Source organism: Aquarana catesbeiana, linkage group LG01 (assembly GCF_042186555.1).
Source record: "Aquarana catesbeiana isolate 2022-GZ linkage group LG01, ASM4218655v1, whole genome shotgun sequence".
NCBI lineage: Eukaryota > Metazoa > Chordata > Amphibia > Anura > Ranidae > Aquarana > Aquarana catesbeiana.
The window spans coordinates 244,578,953-244,600,496 of NC_133324.1; the positions used below are offsets into that span (position 1 = coordinate 244,578,953).

The 21,544-nt window shown below is 41.6% G+C and overlaps 1 protein-coding gene across 5 annotated transcripts in view; it reads left to right on the forward strand.

Moving 5' to 3' along the window:
• The first annotated feature begins 949 nt into the window (after nucleotides 1-949).
• MPHOSPH9 (M-phase phosphoprotein 9) overlaps nucleotides 950-21,544 on the forward strand; it is a 154,207-nt gene continuing 133,612 nt past the window's right edge. For 4 of the 5 annotated variants that reach the window (XR_012243919.1, XM_073627269.1, XM_073627292.1 and 1 more), the window contains exons 1-3: nucleotides 964-1,069; nucleotides 11,386-11,471; nucleotides 15,930-16,053. Coding sequence is in view for 3 of the 5 variants with exons in the window: in XM_073627269.1 (XP_073483370.1) it covers nucleotides 1,052-1,069; nucleotides 11,386-11,471; nucleotides 15,930-16,053 (228 nt within the window). In the remaining 2 variants the exon portion in view is untranslated. Of the gene's footprint in view, nucleotides 1,070-11,385; nucleotides 11,472-15,929; nucleotides 16,054-21,544 lie in introns of all 5 variants that reach the window. The other variant, XM_073627300.1, reaches the window with a different exon arrangement.

Here is a 21,544-nt window from a genome sequence, read left to right on the forward strand (position 1 = left end):
AAAAAAAAAAAAAAAAAAAGCATAATAATATTATTCTTGATATCACTAGAAAATAAAAGCCTTTTAAAATATGTTTGACAGAACTCTTTTCAGTATCACCAGCAAAGCAGCTTCATTATTATCCCATTAAAGAAGAAGAGAATGTGCGCTGCATTTCGACATTTCATAATTTGCCGCGTCACAAATGTTAATTATCCATTACTAAAGCTACTTTACAAGACCGACCGCTTCTGGCTTGTTCTTGCTTCCGAGCATGCGTGTTTGTACTTTGGACTTTTGTCCACACGCTCAGAAAATCCGACAACACACATTTGTCAGCGGAAAATTTTAAAACTTGCCATCCAACATTTGTCTGCGGAAAATCCGACAATTGCCTGATGGAGCGTACACAGGGTTGGATTTTCCGCCAACAGCCTATCACACATTTCCCATCGGAGAGTCCGATCGTGTGTACAAGGCTAAAGTGTGAGAGCACTAAAAGCTGAGAATTGGCCTGGGCAGGATAAAAGTGCCCGGTATTGAAGTGGTTAAGAAAAAAAATGAGCCTATACAACCACTTTCAGCTTTGATTTGTTAGTGAATTCTTTCTACCTACCAGTGCAGCTAACATTACCTTTTACAACCACTTTCACTTTGTAACAAAAATACCCAATCAGGTGCAAGGAAAGTATTGTGTGGATGATGGAAATCACATTCACTAAGCTCTGGGGAAATGGGTGTGCTGATTATTTTAGTGAATGGACCCCATTGGCTGATTGAAGAGACAGGAAAAGAAGGCTCTGGTTCCAGTGCTAAGTCCGCTGCATTTCCAGGGACACATGTGGAATCCCGAGCGCTGTCATTAGAACACAGGACCTGCTCTCAGCTGTCACCTCTAAGCACTCCTCCCTCTCTCTAGTGTTTGAATTCCACAGACAGCCAATAGCAGCCTCCTCCTGACTGGCCCGTTAGCTGAGTACACGCCCCCTGTTCGCTCCTCCCAGCTTTATTGACACCAGCACAATGTTTACACCGCTGGAAGGCTGGATGGCCGGTGTGGGAGCGCTCAGTTATGGCATGGGACAAGCAGGTCAGTGAGGATGGGGACAGCGGACATGCGGGATTGTGTGCTTTGTGCTGGATGCATATTGTGCTCGTATATGTGTGTCAGTGATGTGCAGCTTCCTCGGCTATGTGCGCTCTGCAGAGGGAATGAATAGAGAGGAGTTAGAGCAGTTCTATCGGGAATAGCGGCAGGCCTCGGTTATTATGGTGCAGCACACAGACGCCCACCTCCAGCACTGATAAACAATGTGTGACAGACTCCACCTATACAGGTTAGCACTGAGTGTGAGCTCCGCTTCTCCGACACATGTATTTCCTGTGTGCAGAGCCTGAGGAGAGAGAGAGAGAGGCCGGGGAGTGACGTCTACACCTCCGACACGTCTTCCCCTGCCCGCCAGCAGATGGAGCGAGCCGGACAGGCATTGGCTGATGGATTGCGGGTGCGTCCAATCACAAAAACATACCACAGCAAGTTTTCTAGAACAACAACAGGCAGATCTGGCCAATGGGAAAGTGGAGGGGCGGGACTTGAGAATGTAGAAAGAGTGAGACCTGAGGTTGAAGATAGAGATATATATATATATATATATATATAAGCTTTTTTTCAGGTGGAACTCAGTTCCACCACTTCTGGCTCAGACCCTTTGGTGCCTGCTTACCACAATCACTTGTAAACACAGAAGTCTGGTTTCTGTGTTTACAGGTGACAGCTCTGCACTCTGTGTATAAACCCCCTGAACTCTGCACTCTGTAATGCAATCCTGGTATTTAATGCCCCTTTAAGACCCTCGTACTGTTTGTGAAATCTGACTACACCCACTATCGATGTGATTTGGAGGGTGTTTTGGGGGGTCGTGGTTTAGAAGCAAAATCCAGCAGCTGCAGAGTATAAAAGAAGAGAAGCGCCTCTAAGGCTGGCCATACACTATACAATTTTCTGATTCAATTTCCTTTAGATTTACCTTCAACTATGTAGTGCAAGGGCCTGTCTGATTGCATACAAATTGAAAGGGTTTAGGTTTGACCTCATATTATATGGTTTTGGTAAATCTAAAGGAAAGTTGAACAAGAAAATTGTATAGTGTATGGCCAGCTTAAGTGTAGCAATATGGTTACATTTAATGAAGGTACAACATTTAGCAACTCATATGGTTGACGATTAAATTATTATTATTATTATACAGGATTTATATAGCGCCGACAGTTTACGCAGCGCTTTACAACATTAGGGCAGACAGTACAAGTACAATACAATTCAATATAGGAGGAATCAGAGGGCCCTGCTCATTAGAGCTTACAATCTAGGAGGGAGGGTCAAGTTATACAAAAGGGTAATAGCTGTGGGGGATGAGCTAATGGAGAAAATAGTGCAGTTGTTAGATGGAGGCAGGATAGGCTTCTCTGAAGAGGAAAGTTTTCAGGGATCGCCTAAAAGTGGATACATTTGGAGACATTCTGACAGATTGGGGTAGGGAATTCCAGAGGATGGGCGAGGCTCGGGAGAAGTCCTGGAGGCGGATATGGGAGGAGGTGATGAGGGAGCTAGAGAGCAGGAGGTCTTGGGAGGAACAGAGAGGGCGATTAGGTTGGTATTTTGAGACTAGGTTAGTGATGTAGCTGGGGGCAGAGTTGTGGATGGCTTTGTAACTTATTGTTAGTATTTTGAGTTTAATTCGTTGGGCGAGTGGCAGCCAATGGAGGGATTGGCAGAGAGGGGTAGCAGACACTGCGGTTTGTAAGGTGGATGAGTTTGGCAGCAACATTTGTGATGGACTGAAGAGGCACATCTAAGTATACAGGCATCCGGGGTAATGCTGTCCATATAGACCATCCTCACACCGCTGTCAGTCTGCAATCATGACCGGGAAGACCACCCTACAGTAGAGCGATCTGCAAGCGAGGATCGAACCGATCTTGGAGCACAGAGTGGAAGGGATGATGTTGATGGCAGTGCGAAGGATGGTCTATGTGGACCGCTTTACCCCAGATGCCTGCATACTTAGATGTGTATGCTTTCATAATCAGCCATGTGAGTTGCTAAATCTTCATTAAGACCTCTTTCACACTGGAGGCGTTTTTCAACCCCTGAAAAAAGCCTCGGCTGCAATCCCAGTGTGAAATTCTGAGTGCTTTCACACTGGGGTGCTGTGCTGGAAGGGTTTCACAAAAAGTTCTGCCAGCAGCTTCTTTGCAGCGGTGTTTAAAACAATAGGGTAGCACCGGCAAAGCGCCGCTGCAGCCGCGTTTTGCGGGCGTATTTAACCCTTTTTTGGCCGCTAGCGGCCGAATAGCACCACTAAAACGACGGTAAAGCGGCGCTAAAAATAGCGCGGCTTTACCGCCAACGCCCGGGGCGGCTCAGTGTGAAAGGGGTCTAAATGTAACCATATTGCTACACTTAGAGTCACCTCTTTTCTCTTTTATACTCAGTTGTGACTTGATGCTACTTGTTTATCAAGACATTGCTTGTATATCAAGTCAAAATGTAGTAATGTTGCTTGTCTTGCAAAACGCTCTCAAACCAAGTTAAACTCGTATATAATATATATATTGTAACCCCCCCCTACTTTCTGTCTGATGTTTAATTCCACAGGAAATGTTTTAGGCTGCTTCATGCATAGCATTTCTGAACATTTTCACGCATAGGTTAGCCGCTTTATCTCAGTGGGCCGCCCTATGCCTGATGAACATGCCAAAGTAGCCCATGTACCTTTTTTGGGAATTAAGCGTCAAGCATTTTGACGTAGTCTGCTTTCTATGTCTGAGGTGCCATTCGTGATTAATGTCAATGTAAGTGCGATGCATACATTTTCCATGTGCTACGTGAATACACATTCAAAAAATACTCAGGTGTGATTGCAGCCTGAGAGTCAGTCTCAGTGTTGTCAACCTCCTGCACCATTTTCTACTGACAGTACATGGAAAATTTACTGACTGAGCACATTTTTTTGCTGAGCATACATGGAAAATTTCCTGTCTGAGCAAATTTTTTTACTGACAATTGTCAGTAAAATATAATATAATAATATATTGTATTATAACAACAACAACCGCCATTTTGTTCTCTAGGGTCTCTGCTAAAAAAAAAATGTCTAATGTTTGGAGGTTCTAAGTAATTTTCTAGCAAAAAATACTATTTTAACTTGTAAGCAACAAGTTTTTTTTTTTTTAGCGGGACTGTGACATTGTGGCAGACAGATCGGACACTTTTTTTGGGACCAGTGACATTTATACAGCAATCAGTGCTATAAAAATGAACACTGAATATTGTATAAATGGCACTGACAGGGAAGGGGTTAACACTAGTGGTGATCAAGGGGTTAAATGTGTTCCCTGGGAGCTGTTTCTAACTGTGACTGGAGGAGGAGCGAGATCGCTGTTCCTGATCACTAGTTACAGACGATCTCTCTCTACTCCCCTGACAGAACGGGGATCTGTTGTTTACATCCCCATCCCCATTCTGGCTCTCTGCGGAGTGATCGTGGGTGGCTGGCGGATATCGTGGCTACCGGTCACGCGCATCGGCTCTGGCGCTGTGTGCATGCACGCTGTATCTATTACGCGAACTGACGTACATAGTTACACATATATAGTTACAGCTATGGCGATTTGCCTAATAGAGCCAACCTGCCGCAGTATGACGACGGCTGGTCGGCAAGTGGTTAAACTGACCTCATTTACAGACCGAAGTTCATTCCTTTTATCTGAAAGAACTAAATGATACTTTTGTTTATAGTTATCTCCCAGCGCTGACAATGTTGTGATAAACTTGGCAGGCTGACAGCTGTTCTTTGACAGCTGTCAGAAGAGAACTCTCTGCACTGAGTCAAGGAAATGCTTTATTAAGATTGTAAGGGGGTTGAATCCAGATCGCAATTTTTTTTTTAACGATTAATCGTGCAGCTCAAATGGACACAGACCTATCCGCTGCTCAGCAGGGATCAGTGTACAGATCCCTCGCTGAGCAGGCGAATCCGCCTCGTCTGGAAGGGGCCTTAGACCGTTTTCACTGGAACAGGTGTCCCCATTGGAAGATTTACCCTCACTTCTTGTTTCGGTGTCAGTTGTAAAACTTTGATTTCCTATCACTTTCTGTTTCACTGACCATGGCCACTAGTTAAAACTGAGAGGGAATCTCCCCATTAGGAGATTGGGGGGCTAATACGTCCACACTCTAAATCTAATCTAAAACGTAAAAAAATTTAAAAGACAAATTAACGCAGCTCTGTATCTATTAATACCTATTTTTTTTTATATTATACTGTGTGTGTATATATATATATATATATATATATATATATATATATATATATATATATATATATATATATATATATATATATATATATATATATATACACATACACATACACACACACACACATACACATACACATACACATACACACACACACACACACACACACACACACACACACACACACACTTCGGTCCATATATTTGGACACAGGCACAATTTTAGCTTTTTTCAGGTATTTACCAAAACATATTCAAGCTAGAGTTATGTAATGGATATGGGCTGAAAGTGCATACTCTCAGGTTTAATTTGAGGGTATGTACATACAAATCGAAAAAAGGGTTTAGAAATTACATCTCTTAAGAATAGCCATCCCTTTTTTTCAAGGGAACAAAAGTAATTGGACAATTGAATCAAAAGCTGTTTCATGGCCAAGTGCTGGCTACTCCTTTTGTTATTTCTTCATCACTTAAGCAAGTAAAAGGTCTGAAGTTGATTCTAAGTGTGGTATTTGCATTTGGAATCTATTGCTGTGAACCTACATCATGCTTTCAAAGGAGCTGTCCATGCAAGTAAAACAGGCCATTGTAAGGCTTCAAAAACTAAATGAACAAATCCATCATAGAGATAGCAGCAACATTAGAAGTGGCCAAATCAACAGTTTGGTACATTCTGAGGAAAGAACGCACTGGTGAGCTCAACAGCATAAAAATCCCTGGACGTCCACGGAAGACAATAGTGGTGGATGATCACAGGATCCTCTCTTTGGTAAATAAAAACCCATTCACAACATCCAGACAAGTGAAGGACACTCTCCAGGAGGTGGGCGTATCATTGTCAAAGTCTACAATCAAGAAAAGACTTCATGAGAGCAAATGCAGAGGGTTCACCACAAGGTGTAAACCATTCATAAGCCTGAAGAATAGAAAAAACAGATTAGACTTTGCCAAAAAACATTTAAAAAAGCCAGATTAGTTCTGGAAAAGCATTCTTTGGACAGATGAAATAGCGCTCCCAAAACGCCCCTGCCCATTGAAATGAATGGGCAGCCATTTGAAAGCGCCGCAAAACGGGACTTTTTTCCTTTGTTATTTTTTAAGGTCACATTGTCACGTGACCTTTAGAAAACCCGCCCTGCTAGCACCCGAAAAGCGCCGCTAAAACGCTGCTAAAGCACAGCAAAAATGACCGGCGATTTAGCGTGGTTTTAGCAGCGCTGCAGTGTGAAAGGGGTCCTAAACACCTCCTTGTCTATTAAATAAAGATTATATAAAAGAGAAGGGGGAGACGAATCAACTGTACTGCATGCAACTGTATTGGCAAGAAACATGCTTATATAGGAGGGATGAGCAAAGTAATGAAATCATAAACCTAAAGCAAGGGTCAGAAGTAATAATATACTCTCGAGCGAGTTTTGCTTGGAGAGAGGCACCAGACAGGGGTGCCCCTTGTCGCCTCTGATCTTTGCTTTAGCAATGGAACCAGTGGCTGCCGCTATAAGGCAAAACAGGAGTATGGAAGGATTCCGGAGAAGCACGGGGGAGGAGAGGATTTTATATGCGGATGATGTACTTATCTTCTTAGGAGATACAGAAGGTTCACTTGGTCAGGTGATGGGTATCTTCGCAGAGTTTGGGGGGGATCTCGGGCCTTTCCATAAACTGGGAGAAGTCGGTGATATTGCCAATAGACCCGATTAAGCAAGGTACCCGTTTGGAGGAAGCCGCACTAAAAATTGTGGAAAAAACAAAATATCTAGGCATCCACATAACTAAAGAACCGGGTAACTTCCTAAATAATAACTTGGTCCCACTTCTGGAGAAATTTAGGAAAAAGACTGAGATATGGAGGAGACTTCCACTATCGGTATCTGGTAGGTGCAACCTGTTAAAAATGCTATGGTTGCCTCAGCTATTGTATATCTTACAAAATTCACCAGTTTGGATCTCTGGAAAGTGGTTTAAAAAAATAGATATGCTGTTTAGAGGGTTGATATGGAAGGGAGGGCACTCCAGGTTAAGCCTACAGATACTACAATTAGCGACATGTGAGGGGGGTATGGCGGTTCCGCATCCACGAAACTATTTCCTGGCAGCCCAACTGCAACATCTGAGATCAGGTAGTGGTTATGGGGGTAATAACAACACGGAAATAATGATTGTTTGGAGCACCTCATAGGCAGATTTTGGAGGTATTAGAGGCAAACTCGTTTACCTATAGGACCCCTACGATTAAACTAATGTTAAAAGTGTGGAACTTTATTAAGGGCATGAAGGGTATGGAGGGGGAAGCGAGGCACAGCCCTTTATGGAACAATAAGAACTATCAGGAACTATTACAGATAGGCAAAATTAAGACCTGGGAATCAAAGGGGATAGTAAAATTAGAGCAACTATATAACGGTAATATGTTAAAGACCTTTGCCACTTTAAAGGAGGAATTCGGTATTCCAAATCAGTCATACTTTAACTATGTACAGATCAAGCACGCACTGCAGGCCCAATTTGGAGTACAAGGCCCGAACTGGTGCCAATCACCCATTTCCCAAAAGATAGAGAATACTGAGGGAGTAAAGGGGCTAATAACAGAATTCTACCAATACATTTGTAAAAACAGTAGGGAAGGTCCTGAGAAACTTAAGTGTAGAAGGGAAAGGGACCTGGGGACAATATCGGATACTCAATGGAAAGAGATTCTGGAGGGGGGTCACCAGGTGTCGGTTTCACCGGCCCAGAAATTCTCACATTTATTGCTCCTTCACAGGGCATATTATACCCCCAAAAAACTGTTTAAGTATGGGAGAAGGGTAAACGCTGATTGTCCCAGATGTCAAAATACGGGAGATATGTTACATATGATATGGAAATGCCCCAAGCTATTTCGCTATTGGACGGAAGTGGTGGAGAGTATAAATAAGGTTTTCGATCTGGAACTTAATATAGACCCGAAATTATGTGTTTTGGGGGCAGTGGGGAATCTGGGGAATGGAAAGGCTAAGAGAAAAGCGGTGCGGAGATGCCTTTATCAGGCAAGAAAGGAAATCGCAAGGAGATGGCAAGCAGAGAAACCCCCTTCAGTAGAGGATTGGTTTAGAACGGTGTCAGAAACAATAGGGAAGGAAAAGACAGTCTATGTTAGAGGAGGGAATATAAAGGAATTTAAAAAAAATCTGGACTCCATGGATTGTGAAGGGAGAACATCTAGATAGAGTATAAGGGAAAAAAGAGGATATGGTAAAGTGTAAGATCTAAGTATTAAGTAGAGGTGTGCGTGCAGGTAATATAAGACATAGAGTGGGCTGACTACCAGGTTTATAGTTTAGTGTAAAGGGGGGTAAAAAAGGGAAGAAAGTTAGCAGAATACACCCGGCAGGGTGGATATATACATCTTGTAGTGAAGTAGTGGACTGTATTACTATGTGGTTTTATGTACATTGTTTAATATGAGATATGATGTATTTTTGTATGAAGATGAATAAAAAGTATTGAACTTAAAAAAAGAAAACCCGCCCTGCTAGCACCCGAAAAGGGCCGCTAAAACGCTGCTAAAGCTAAGCAAAAACAACCGGCGATTTAGCGTGGTTTTAGCAGCGCTGCAGTGTGAAAGGGGTCCTAAACACCTCCTTGTCTATTAAATAAAGATTATATAAAAGAGAAGGGGGAGACGAATCAACTGTACTGCATGCAACTGTATTGGCAAGAAACATGCTTATATAGGAGGGATGAGCAAAGTAATGAAATCATTACCTTCTTGCCAACCATCTAACTTATATTTGGGCCTTTAATGTCTGCATAAGCTGCACATACAGTGTGTGTGAATGCTGGCCATCAGACCAAGGACAACGATTGGCAGAAAATAAGTACTTTTGGCGAAATATTTTGACTGAAGGTCAAAATTGTAAAAAAAAAAAAAAACTATTACACCGCAGAGATAAACAATTACCTAAAAATGCAACACTATTACATTGCTGGTGCCTGGAAATGGGCTTTTAATTTTAATTCCAACTTTTGAGTCTGTGATTAACAAAAAGACCTCTGTCCGTTGGAAAATGGTTGGTGTTTGGGTCCTGTTTATTCTGAAAGCAGTTAGTTTGTAAAGATGTACTTCTCTATCCTGCCGTATTTGCAATGGTGAACAGTTCAATCGATTGAGCCTTGATATGTTTCCTTGTTCAGCTGGGGGTAATATAATTAGATTCTCACGTGTTACATGATCATAACAGATGCCTGGCACTGTTTTCCATACATTGTGTAAAACCATTTGATCTTGCGCTTCAGGGCCTGTGTAGTCCTGCCTATTTGTCCAATGTTTCCTTTATGTGGCAATTTGAGGAAACTCTAACACAGGGAGAACATGTAAACTACACGGTAGTACCCTAGTTGGAAACATCAGGGCCCCAGCTCTATCCAATGCTATTCAGTATTTATTCCCCTATAATTGTCATTTATATGTAAAATGATATGCAAGAATGTTCTGCTGCTAATCTGCAGAATGGGATCTTTCTTCTATTTCTAATTGCCGGTAACCTTGTTTGGTTGCAGGAGCAGATGTTGGGATAGAATTACTACTAGTGTGCCTCAAGTACTGGTTATAAATAATAAAACACTAGGGAAACAATGTTTTACCTGGAAGGAGACAATTGTTTATGTCCCGCGCAGCTCCTTTTATTAGTGCACACTAATAAAATCCCATTTCTTGAGAGAATTTTAAAGTTTTATCTTGTTTATCTGAATTGCTATTTGCATGTATTCCAGAGTTCCATCATGATTGTCACCTTTTTACTATATTATAAAGGTGAAATTAACTGTGCATTAATGCCCTCTTCCAAGCCAGCATTTACAAAAAAACCCCAAAAAAACGGGCACGTGTGCAGTTGTGCCTTCGTTCACTTTCAGGTATTTGGGAGCTGGCAAGGACCAGAGTGATCTAAGGAGTTCCATAGGAAATTATTTAATGACAAACCCTTTTACTTACAGGTACTTCTAGATGCTGTAAGTTGTTATTGGAATAAACATTTCTAAAGGCCCATACACACGATCTGACTTTTTGACAACAACGGCCTGACCGACCCGTTTCATCGGACAAGCCGACCGTGTGTGTGTTTTCAACGGACAAATGTTCGCTGTGCATGCTCTCAAACTTTCCGGCAACAAATGTCCGATGGAGGATAATCCGATCGTGTGTACAGAAGTCCATAGGACTAAAGTCCAAAGTACAAACACGCATGCTCAGAACCAATGCTAAAGATCAATTAACAATAGCAGAAGTTGCCCAAAGGGTGATGGTAAAGAGCTGATTGGTGAAAGTGATTGGTGAAAGTTGGCTGAAAATGTTCTGCCGTGTGTATGCAAAACAAGTTCACGGCCAACGCCCTGCGGACCAAAATCCACGGAAAAGTCCGATAGAAGTCCTGTCGTGTGTACGAGGCTTAAGACTGCTTTTTTTTTTTTTTTTTTTTTTTTTTTTAATGTCTGTGGGTGGTTTAAATTAGAACTTCAGACAAAACTTTTTTTTTTTTGTGTCTTTTGCATAGGGTTGGGAAACGCACTCTGTCAGGTTTTATTCCTCTGTCCTCATTGGGGGGATTTCCCCCTCATTCTCTGCTCCAGAGACATGACAGGAAGTAACTGGAATTCTCCCCAATGTGAGAGGAAATTCCACCTTTGACCACTGTCACCAGAACAGGTGACCCCATTGGAAGATACTCCAGTGGGGTCACCTGGATTCCCCCTTACACCCTTTTTCAGAGACATGACTTGAAGTAACTGCAATTCTCACCAATTTTAGAGAAGATCCCACCTTTGATCACTATCACCAGAACAGGTGACCTTGGTGGGGACCCTTATGTTTGTCCAAACTCATGTTTCATTGGGCATAGATATCATGACAAATAGTGAGGCCAGATCTTATTTAATTGAAACAGACAGACAGTAGAAACCTGACCTGAGTTTATAACTCGTACTCCAAAAGGAGAAAAAAATAGTTTTAGTTGGTGTTCAACTTTAAAGCGGCTATTTTTAGATGAGTCTGTAACTTGAACCTATTTACATCCAGGAAAATATGTTTCCCTTTGCTTTTCCTAGTGTGTAATAGAAGACCGTAAAGCAATCCTGGATATGGACACTTCAGATTACACCAAATCACCCCCAGAAGCCAGTATTGGAGGCGGGTATGTTAACAAATGGCTAACCTTTTATGGTATTTTATAATCCAAGTCAAATTTGAAGATTCACATAAGCTTTGTTGAGGCCAGTCACCCACATCCACCCCAACTTTGTCTATTCCCTTTTTTTACTGTGTATGCTATAAAAATGTAATTCCAAATTTTTATAAGATAATCATGTATTTTGCACAAAGATTTTCAAGCAAGACTTTCCATACTTTTGCACTTAATTGTTCATTATTGCACGTTTAATATAGACTCCAGTACAAGATTATCACTTAATGCCTGAAATTGGCTACCATATGTGGTTGATGTGTCCCCAGAAATTTACATAAGCTTGTTCAACATTTTGTTATAAGAATTATTGTAGTGTATTTTAGAGTACATACTTTTATTTATATATTTAAAGCTGAACTCCAGGAATTCAGCTGCTTTGTAAAATCTGCTGGATTACTGTGAATTAAAGTGATCGTAAAGTCTTGTTAAAAAAAAAAAACAAAAACAAACATGTCATACCTCCTCTGTGTGGTTGGTTTTGCACAGAGCAGCCTGGATCCTCTTCTTCTCAGGTTCCTCTTTGCTGCTCCTGCCCCTCCCTCCCTCCTGTCAAGTGCCCCCACAGCAAGCCGCTTGCTGTGGGGGCACCCAAGCCGAGCTGCAGCTCCCTGTGTCCATTCAGACATGGAGCTGCCGTTCGGCCTCGCCCCCCCTCTCCCCTGATTGGCAAACTGACTTAATTGACAGCCACGGGAGCCAGTGGCGATGCTGCTTTGTCTCTTCCCATCCGAAGGAAAGTCCCGGACGGCCGAGGGATTCATGGACATCGCTGAAGAGAGATGGGGCTCAGGTAAGTATTAGGGGGTGCTGGAGAGGCTGCTACACACAGAATGTTTTTTATCTTAATGCATAGAATGCTTTAAGATAAAAAACCTTCTGCCTTTACAACTCCTCCTAGTCCAACGAGGTACTTGCCACCTTGTGGATTTATCGCTTTAATTTACAGTTTACGTTTTTACTGGGCACCAGAAGCACCTATCTATATACTTTCAGTGCTTCAACACTGGACCATCTTCTCCTTCAGCTGCAGAGTTGTATGCAGTCACTCTGCCTGCTTCTCCTGTTCTCCTGCCCAATCTGAGTGCTGCTTCTTCACAAAATAGAAAGCCTTCTGTAAATTAATAGCGGAAGGGAGGAATGGGCAGAGATGTTGTGTATGAGAAGCAACTCTTCTGTCAGAGCTGCCAGTTGTAAATAACAGATAGGTCCACCAGGTGGCATATACCTCGATGGACTTCACTCCTAGTAATCCAGCAGATTTTACAAAGTAACTGAATTTCAGGCAAGCAGCTTAAGAGAAATTTGGCCAAAGTTTTAATTTTTTTTTTTTTTTTTTTACTTTACTTCTCTTGAGGGTCACAGAGTACATTTTACATTTTGTTCTCCTGTCACCCATAGTCAGCGTATAGTGGGCTATTGCCCATTATCGGCCAACAGAGCAGAGCCGCACCAGGCTCTGAAAGCCTGCCTTATAGGTGGCTGTGCAGCTGAGAGCCAGAGCCAGCTGGGCCCACCTCCCTCCTCATCCTGGCCTGTTGGAGCAGCAGAGACTGACAGTCACTGCTTTTCGCTCAGAGCAGACTGATAGTTGAGTGACTAGCGATTAAGTGACCGTTTAGTTCTTTTAGGGCCAGTGTGTGACAGCTGCAGCATCACACAGATGCTGCAACATGGAGGTGAGTATATATGTTTGTTTTTTTTATGTATAACTCCGTGCTTCTCCTTACACAGTTCAAATACATACTGTATATATGAACTGTCTTGTGATCCAGGTATTTCTGCCAGAGTGCATATTTCACTTATCTTCCAATACTTCTGTTTTGTTCTACACAAATAAAACAAATTCCTGGCTCGGTTAAGCGTTCATTCAGACTACTGTATTTCCTTGCAATGTGTTTATGCACATGCATTATGTCACACACTAATGTGCATTGCAGTGAACAGAAAAGTGCACATTAGCCTTTTTTAGCAACACAGCACTCCATGTGTTTGTTGGCTGCTACTGAACAGTTTGTACATTGCTATTCATTGTAATAAGTACCCTGACAAAGGACTATGCAATGTGGTTATATGCTACAACGCATGTTACCAAAACGCACAAATGAGAATGGACTCCTAGGTGTTTACCTCTATGTGGAGGGGCAAAATATGTGGACAGATGATGCTCATAATGGGGGAAGAACAATAACAATCACAAGTTTTCTCATCTGTTCAAGTCAATGTCCCTGTGACCCCAGGAGCAGTCAGCCAACAAGAATCTGCCTGATTTATGAATATTAGATTTTCTCCTAATCCGACCGCTATTGTAATCTCGTGTCTCTGGCCAGCTGTAGGCACAGCTGTCATTGCACTGGTAAGCAGAAAATGGAGACTGCATATGTAATGAACAAATATGATATGCAAGTATACAAATAACAGAATTTTTAAACCATTTACTTCTAATATTTAAACATTAGACATACTAAAGTTATTTTTTTTCTAAATAAGTGCTACATACACTGCCATCATGTAATTCATGCATGCATATTTCTTTCCTTTTATGATGCAACCATTCCATCAGTAGTAATTTCAGGTATTGTTTTTTTAAAACAAAATTAAATTTTTTCACTTTTTTTTTTTTTTTTTTTGAGGTTTTTACAAGAGCAACACATTACTCATGCAAATATGTGAGCAAGACCAGTGTGTTCATAAATTCCAGAACAGCAGTCATCAAACTTGACAAAATGACATTTTTCAAACTGTAAGCTATACTGCCCACTCCACTTTGTAAAGTAGGTGTAATCTAGATTATTTAGCTATATTATGCTCTGGAGAAAAGAGCCTAATCCCCGTCCATTCTATTTTGCTGCATCATTTAGCAAATTGTATAGATACAAATAGCCAAAATGTTGGCAAATGGTAAAAAAGCCCTTTGAAGCCAGGAAGTCTTCTTTCTCTATATGCTCAGAATGTATGTAAATATGGAAGCTGTATATTATGATTGATACAATGATTGATTATTTCTGACTTTATATAGCACCAGCACATTACAGAGCACTTAAATGTCTTTTATTTGCTCCTATTTGGTCTGTTAAATAGTTTAGTCAGCCAGAGAACTTGTGAGCTGATGAGTTCTTGTACTGTCTGCTTCTAGACTGTTATCAGTTAACATTTTACATTGTAATGAAGAAGGGAGGGAGGTGTTGTGTAGCCCTAATATACTCCCTGTCCTAGGGTGACAATGCTGCTCAAATGTTGTCACCTTTAGGACTGAAAGTGTATTAATGCCAGGATTATAAGGTTAAAATAAAGGGGGGGGGGGGGGGGGGGAATGAATGCAGCCACCACATCTAAGCACTATTAAGCTGCAATCCTATACATTTTTTCTTGGCTTTAAGAAAATAGCAGCTTTTATAAATTTACTGTTGGCATATAGGGTATGGAAGACTTTAAGAAGTGCTGGAATAGGAGGTTCAGTCACATAATATGTACTGTAGCTGCTGGTTTTGTAATGTTAGCTTGCCCACAGGTTCGCTTTCAGAATGTTAAAGGGTCAGTCCACTCAAAACTTCTATTTCTCAGTTTGGGTAATATTGAAAGTGTCAAGATTTCCCTGTTTGGATATGGAGGATACAACAAGAGCAGTTGAAATAAATAAATAAATAAAAATAAATAAATAAAAATGAATGGAATCATGGAAAACTCTTATGTTGACAAGTACAGTGTTGGGAACTCGAATTTCATCTTGGAGTGTCCTAGCCAACTAGGTTCCAACTGTAGCTTAGACCCCTTTCACACTGAGGCGTTTTTCAGGCGCTTGCACGCAGTACGCTGGCAAGGTGGTGAAAAAACACCCCTCTCCATTGAAATGAATAGAAAGCTCTTCAAAAGCGCCTGAAAAGCTCTTTAAAAGTGCTCAGTGTTTTACTGGCAGTTTACTGGCGCCTCAGTGTGAAAGGGGCCTTAGAGTTCACTTTGGGTGGAATGACTTTTTAAAGAGAACCTGTCACTTTAACAGTTCACAGCAAAGTGACAGTGTCTGCTTATAGCTCACGCGCCTTCACTGCCTCATTGCTCTATGAGCTCTAATTGTTTTGCCAGAGTGGGGCTTCCAGGCATATGAGCTTTTGACCTCCCCCATAAGACCATATATACAATTGCAAGACTGAACACTCTCTGGGAGGGTGGGGCCAGTGAGGTCTTTCACCCAGGTAAACTCTGACAGTGCAGCTTACTCAGGACTCCTGTATTAGGAACGCAATGAGGGAGTGTGTGGATAGGCAAGTATGGCTTCCTGGGGTGGTGGACCATCAACTCCTAAGAAAAAATGTATTCAGTTTTTCTGTCTGTGTATTACTAGAAATATATTTCCCTCACTCTTCTATTTTTGTTTTTTTTCTTCTTTCTGTGTTTATACTTGGCATCTAGAAGTACAATAAATGAAGGATTGCCCCTCTCTGAGAGCTCTTATCAGTGTCCTGAATCTCAGGCAGCTGCTGGAGAACTTTGTGGCATTGAACAGACTTATTCTGAAGACAGAAAAAGTTGTGAGGTAATATTTAGTGCAGGTCCTCTGCATTATAATGGTAATGACTTTGTGTTGTACATTGACATTTGGAAAAAAATATTGTATTGCATGTAGCTCATTGTTCATCGAATACTGAGTGTAAAAAGATCACAAAGTTCTGTGCAAACTGTTGGTGCTATATAAATCCATTATTATTATTATTATAATATTATTGGGCTTGTAGCAAGTTACTCGTTTAGTTGGACTTACATTGTAATTATTGTGTTCATAACGGCTTGGATATATAAGCATTGTGTCGCCTGTCTTTGCATCTTCACATCAAAAGCGAAGGTGATACAATAAAGTAATAAACAGGAATGTCATATGTTGGAGGGGGGGACCGGGTACCTAGTTTCGCCTAGGCTATCCAGGTGGAAGTTCTCATCCCCCCCCCCCCCCTCCCCTCCTCACAGTTTTCTGGGAAACGTCATAGGTTCAAGAAAACTGCAGGACCATTCACAAAGTGCAGCACGGCTGTGAAGCCGAAAGCATCTGCCCACAGTTAGAATACCGGAGCAGGAAAAGCGAAGGCTAGTGAAGAATTAGTCCGGGTGAGCAGGGCCGGTACAATGCAGGGGCGGAAGGGGCAGATGCCCTGGGCGGTACAGTTTACTGCAGGGAGGGGGGCGCAGGTGAAGTGGGCTTCTAAAAACTGGCTGGAAATTGTGTATGCGACTGTAATAGCTGCAGTTGCAATGATGTGCCGAGTGCGCTCCTGCACCCGGCACAAGCCAACATGCCAGCCCTTCACTTGCCTTCCCTGTCAATGGAGATACTCGGACTCCCCCCTGACAGGCGCTTCGTAGTTCTGGCCAGCGTGACGTCACTCACTGAGAGGCCGGCGATGATGGGAGGTGGGATGGAAGGACTCAGAGGAGCATCAGAGTGCTGCTGGTGCTGTGACCAAGAAGAGCTGAGGAGGAGGAACTAAACACTGCATGAATGCAGTGTGTATCGCACAAGTAAGCAGTTGATTGCAGCTGGATTAACTCTGTAGAAGGGGAGGGGGGGGGGGTTGGAGGTGGCTGAGGGGAGGTTAATTACCAATGGTATTACACTTCTGTAATATACAGCATTAATGGGTTAATGTATTGCCATTGATCATTGATGCAACACCTTTGTGCTGCATTAGTGGCACTAGTGTTAATTAACACTGACACTGGTGCCACTAATGCAGCACAAAGGGGTTAATTAACTGCTACTGGTCACTAATGCATCAGTGACCAATGGCAATACATTAACCCCCCCCTCCATGCTGTATATTACAAATTGGGTCAAACACCAGTGATAAAAACAAAGTCCCAATTACCAGATTGCATGGACCTCCTATCACATGTAATCGCATTAGGATCAAAACAAGCTGGCTGGCTAATCGCAGCTACCCGTCCTTCTGGGATTCGAGAAGGGCAGTGATGTCAGGTGATGGAGCAAATCCCGGAAGGACAGGTAGCTGTGATTAGCCAGCTGGCTTGTTTTGATCCTTATGCAATTACATGTTTTTGCTGTGAAAGTAAAATTTTATACTTTAAAGTTTTTAAAGATTTTTACAGTATGGCTAGCAAGCCTTTTTGTATTTTGGGGACCATCTGTGATATTGTTTCCTGGATGGTGGGTCCACTTGCCATAAGGGGTTTCTTGGATGGTTAAAGGTCCTGACTGGGTTTAGAGCCACAATTGTTACTGACCTTCCCTGATAGGAGGTCCGTGTAATCTGGTTAGCAAGCACTTTACCTATGGTGGAGGTTACTGTCACAGGATCACTCAATTGAAGGTGGCGGATGGTGCGTATGTTACCAAAACTTTTTTATCACATTGGGACTTCGTTTTTATCACTAGTGCTTGACTCAATATTAACCACTTCCGGACCGCCGCACGCCGATGTACGTCCAAAGTTTGTTGGTGGATATCGTTGTTATGGCAGCAGCTAGCTGCCATAACCCTGGTATCCCTGTTTTCGTGTGGCAGCTGGCTTTCTGATAAAAGTGGTCCCTGCGGCGGATTCGCCACGAGATCACTTTTATCGGTAGCGGGAGAGGGCCTCCCACCGCAATCCGGTGACCTCCGCCGCTTACCGAAGCCGTCGGTAGCGGCGAAGGCAATCGCGTCCGTCTCCCTTCTGTGCCTGGAGACGAGTGAGGCTAAGATGGCGCCCACTCGTCTCCATGACACTGCTGGGCGGAAGCGACGTCAAAACGTCACTTCCGCCCACGCCTCTTAAAGGCATATTTTTTCAATGTCATTTTTTTGAATGACTTCTTTTTTTTATTGCATTTTAGTGTAAATACGACATCTGAGGTCTTTTTTGACCCCAGATCTCATATTTAAGAGGTCCTGTCATGCTTTTTTCTATTACAAGGGATGTTTACATTCCTTGTAATAGGAATAAAAGTGACACAATTTTTTTTTTTTTTTTTTTTTTTTAAACAGTGTAAAAATAAATAAAGTAATGTAAAAAAAATTTTTTAAACCCCCCCCCCCCCCCGTCCCGAGGAGCTCGCGCGCAGAAGTGAACGCATACACGAGTAGCACCCGCATATGAAAACAGTGGTCAAACCACACATGTGAGGTAGAAGAGCCAGCGGGGGACACCAGAAGAGGAGAATTTGGGCTTCTCTGTGCAAAACCATTACACAGTGCAGGTAAGTATGACAATTTTGTTGTTGTTTAAAAAAAATCCAAGGTTTACTATCACTTTAAGGACTCTGTACAGAGAAGCTGGAGGCTGATAGACTGGAGGTAATATAAGGCATTACAATTACATTTAAAGGAAAAGTTTACCAGAATTGTGCATTTATATTTAAAAGGATTATATCCAAGTCTCAGCCTTTAGTACTGCTTTTAATATAAAAGATTTTCATTCCCCCACTGCCCTTCATATAGCTTCATTTCTGACTTCCAGTTAAAATATCCTGTACATCCAACCTCTGGGTAGAGACTCTCAAAAATGTATAGAGTTAGGACTGCAGATGGGGTGTCGTGAAGTGGCTCTCCAACTTGCATATGTATTTGCAAATGTGTGCTAACTAACATACTGTTATGCCCCGTACAGACGGTCGGACATTGATCGGACATCCCGACAACAAAATCCTAGGATTTTTTCCGACGGATGTTGGCTAAAACTTGTCTTGCATACACACGGTCACACAAAGTTTTCGGAAAATCCCATCATTCTGAACGCGGTGACGTAAAACACGTACATCGGGACTATAAACGGGACAGTAGCCAATAGCTTTCATCTCTTTATTTATTCTGAGAATGCGTGGCACTTTGTGCGTTGGATTTGTGTACACACGATCGGAAATTCTGACAATGGATTTTGTTGTCGGAAAATTTTATAGCCTGCTCTCAAACTTTGTGTGATGGAGCCCACACACCATCGGAATTTCTGACAACAAGGTCCTATCACACATTTTCCATTGGAAAATCCGACCGTGTGTACGGGGCATTAGGATGATTTGGTTGGTTGCAGGCTGGTTGGTAAGTTGAGCTGGGAATCTTCTTTGGTTGTGTTTGACATTAGTCGCCCTTCCATGTGCTCCTTACTGCAAAGGCCAGTTATAGGTGGGGCCAGTGGCCATATGTTTGTACTTTTGGGTGTTGCTCTGTAGCCTGCAGAGGCAGTGGTGGAAATTTGTCAATACTTCAAAGTTTGGTCAAAGCATATGCTCCATTCCAGAGATTTAAGACCCAGGGCATTCTGCCATCTGGAAGATTTTCTGAGACAATCAGTTTCTTAGTGAATGCTTTGAAAGACCCCAATCTGGTGTGGTGATGTCTTTGGCTTTAAGTACCATCAAGGGACAGATTTTGGCCTTGCTTGTTCTTTTTCAGAGACCTATTCCTTGGTAAAAGATTTTGTTCTGAATGTCACCTAGAGCTGCACGATTAAGCGTTAAGAATCGTTATCGCAATTTTTTTCCCCCTTGCAATCTTGACAAAGCATTTCCCGATTCTTTTTATGTAGAGAATTTCTGCTCTGCTGAAGTCGACAGCCATCAAAAAAAAGGAGGGGGGGGGGGGGGGAAATGGGTAGTCTGCCAAGAATCACATCATTCTTTAGCAGGGGAACTTGAGTATAAACATTGTAACAATTTGTCCTTTAGATCAAAGGAATACAATGGTGTGTAAATGAGGGAAGTTTAACCACTTACACACTAAACCTTTTTCTGCAGTCATTCAAATGCAGTTTTTTGGGAAAAAATTACACTTTCATGAATTAAAAAAAAAAACTAACCAGTAAAGTTTAAATAATGATATTTGAAGTGCTTCACAATGTGCATAAAAATGAATATATATGAATAAATATAAATACTCAAATAAACCCAGCGGTGAGTAAAAATTCCTAAAAAATCCAGCAATCAAAATAGTGTAAAATTATAAAAAAATTAGTGACACCAAATGTGTAAAAAAATCCACATAAAAATAAATATATAGGGATGTATTCAGAAGGTTCAATTATACAAGTGTAGAATCCGATTTGGTATAGAGCTTTGATCCAGTCCCACTAGCAAAACTGTTTAAAAACACTTGCTTAATTAAGGTGCTCATTGACCTTTATAGTAACAATGTTTCTTTTGCTTCTGTTCACAACCAATGTGAGAATCATAAAACAGATCTCATTTGACAGGCAGATAAGAGAAAAAACCAATCATTGTGCAATAGTTAGGATACCAAGGTACACAGGCAAACTTCAATCCACTCACGTGTGCCTTATAATGATAAGGCATATGCAGGTTTTACTATAGCAGTCAGCCGCCTAAGACAGGAGCAGATTCTAAGGCGGCTGACTGCTATAGTAAAACCTGCATATGCCTTATCATTATAAGGCACACGTGAGTGGATTGAAGTTTGCCTGTGTACCTTGGTATCCTAACTATTGCACAATGATTGGTTTTTTCTCTTATCTGCCTGTCAAATGAGATCTGTTTTACGATTCTCACTCTGATTGTGAACAGAAGCAAAAGAAACATTGTTACTATAAAGGTCAATGAGCACCTTAATTAAGCAAGTGTTTTTAAACAGCTTTGCTAGTGGGACTGGATCAAAGCTTTATACCAATCGGATTCTACACTTGTATAATTGAACCTTCTGAATACATCCCTATATATTTATGTTTATGTGGATTTTTTTACACATTTGGTGTCACTAATTTTTTATAATTTTACACTATTTTGATTGCTGGATTTTTTAGGAATTTTTACTCACCGCTGGGTTTATTTGAGTATTTATATTTATTCATATATATTCATTTTTATGCACATTGTGAAGCGCTTCAAATATCATTATTTATTCTTTTTAAGTGACTCTGAAAACACTCTTTTTTGATAGCAGCCTCACTTGGTTTTCTGTGTAATTATCAGCTATTTAGCATCACAGCGCTTTGTGTTTTATATATTCTTAACCAGTAAAGTTAGCCCAACTTTAAAAAAAATCATGCTTCTCATTTTGGCCAGAATCGAGGAGCTCTAGTGTCACC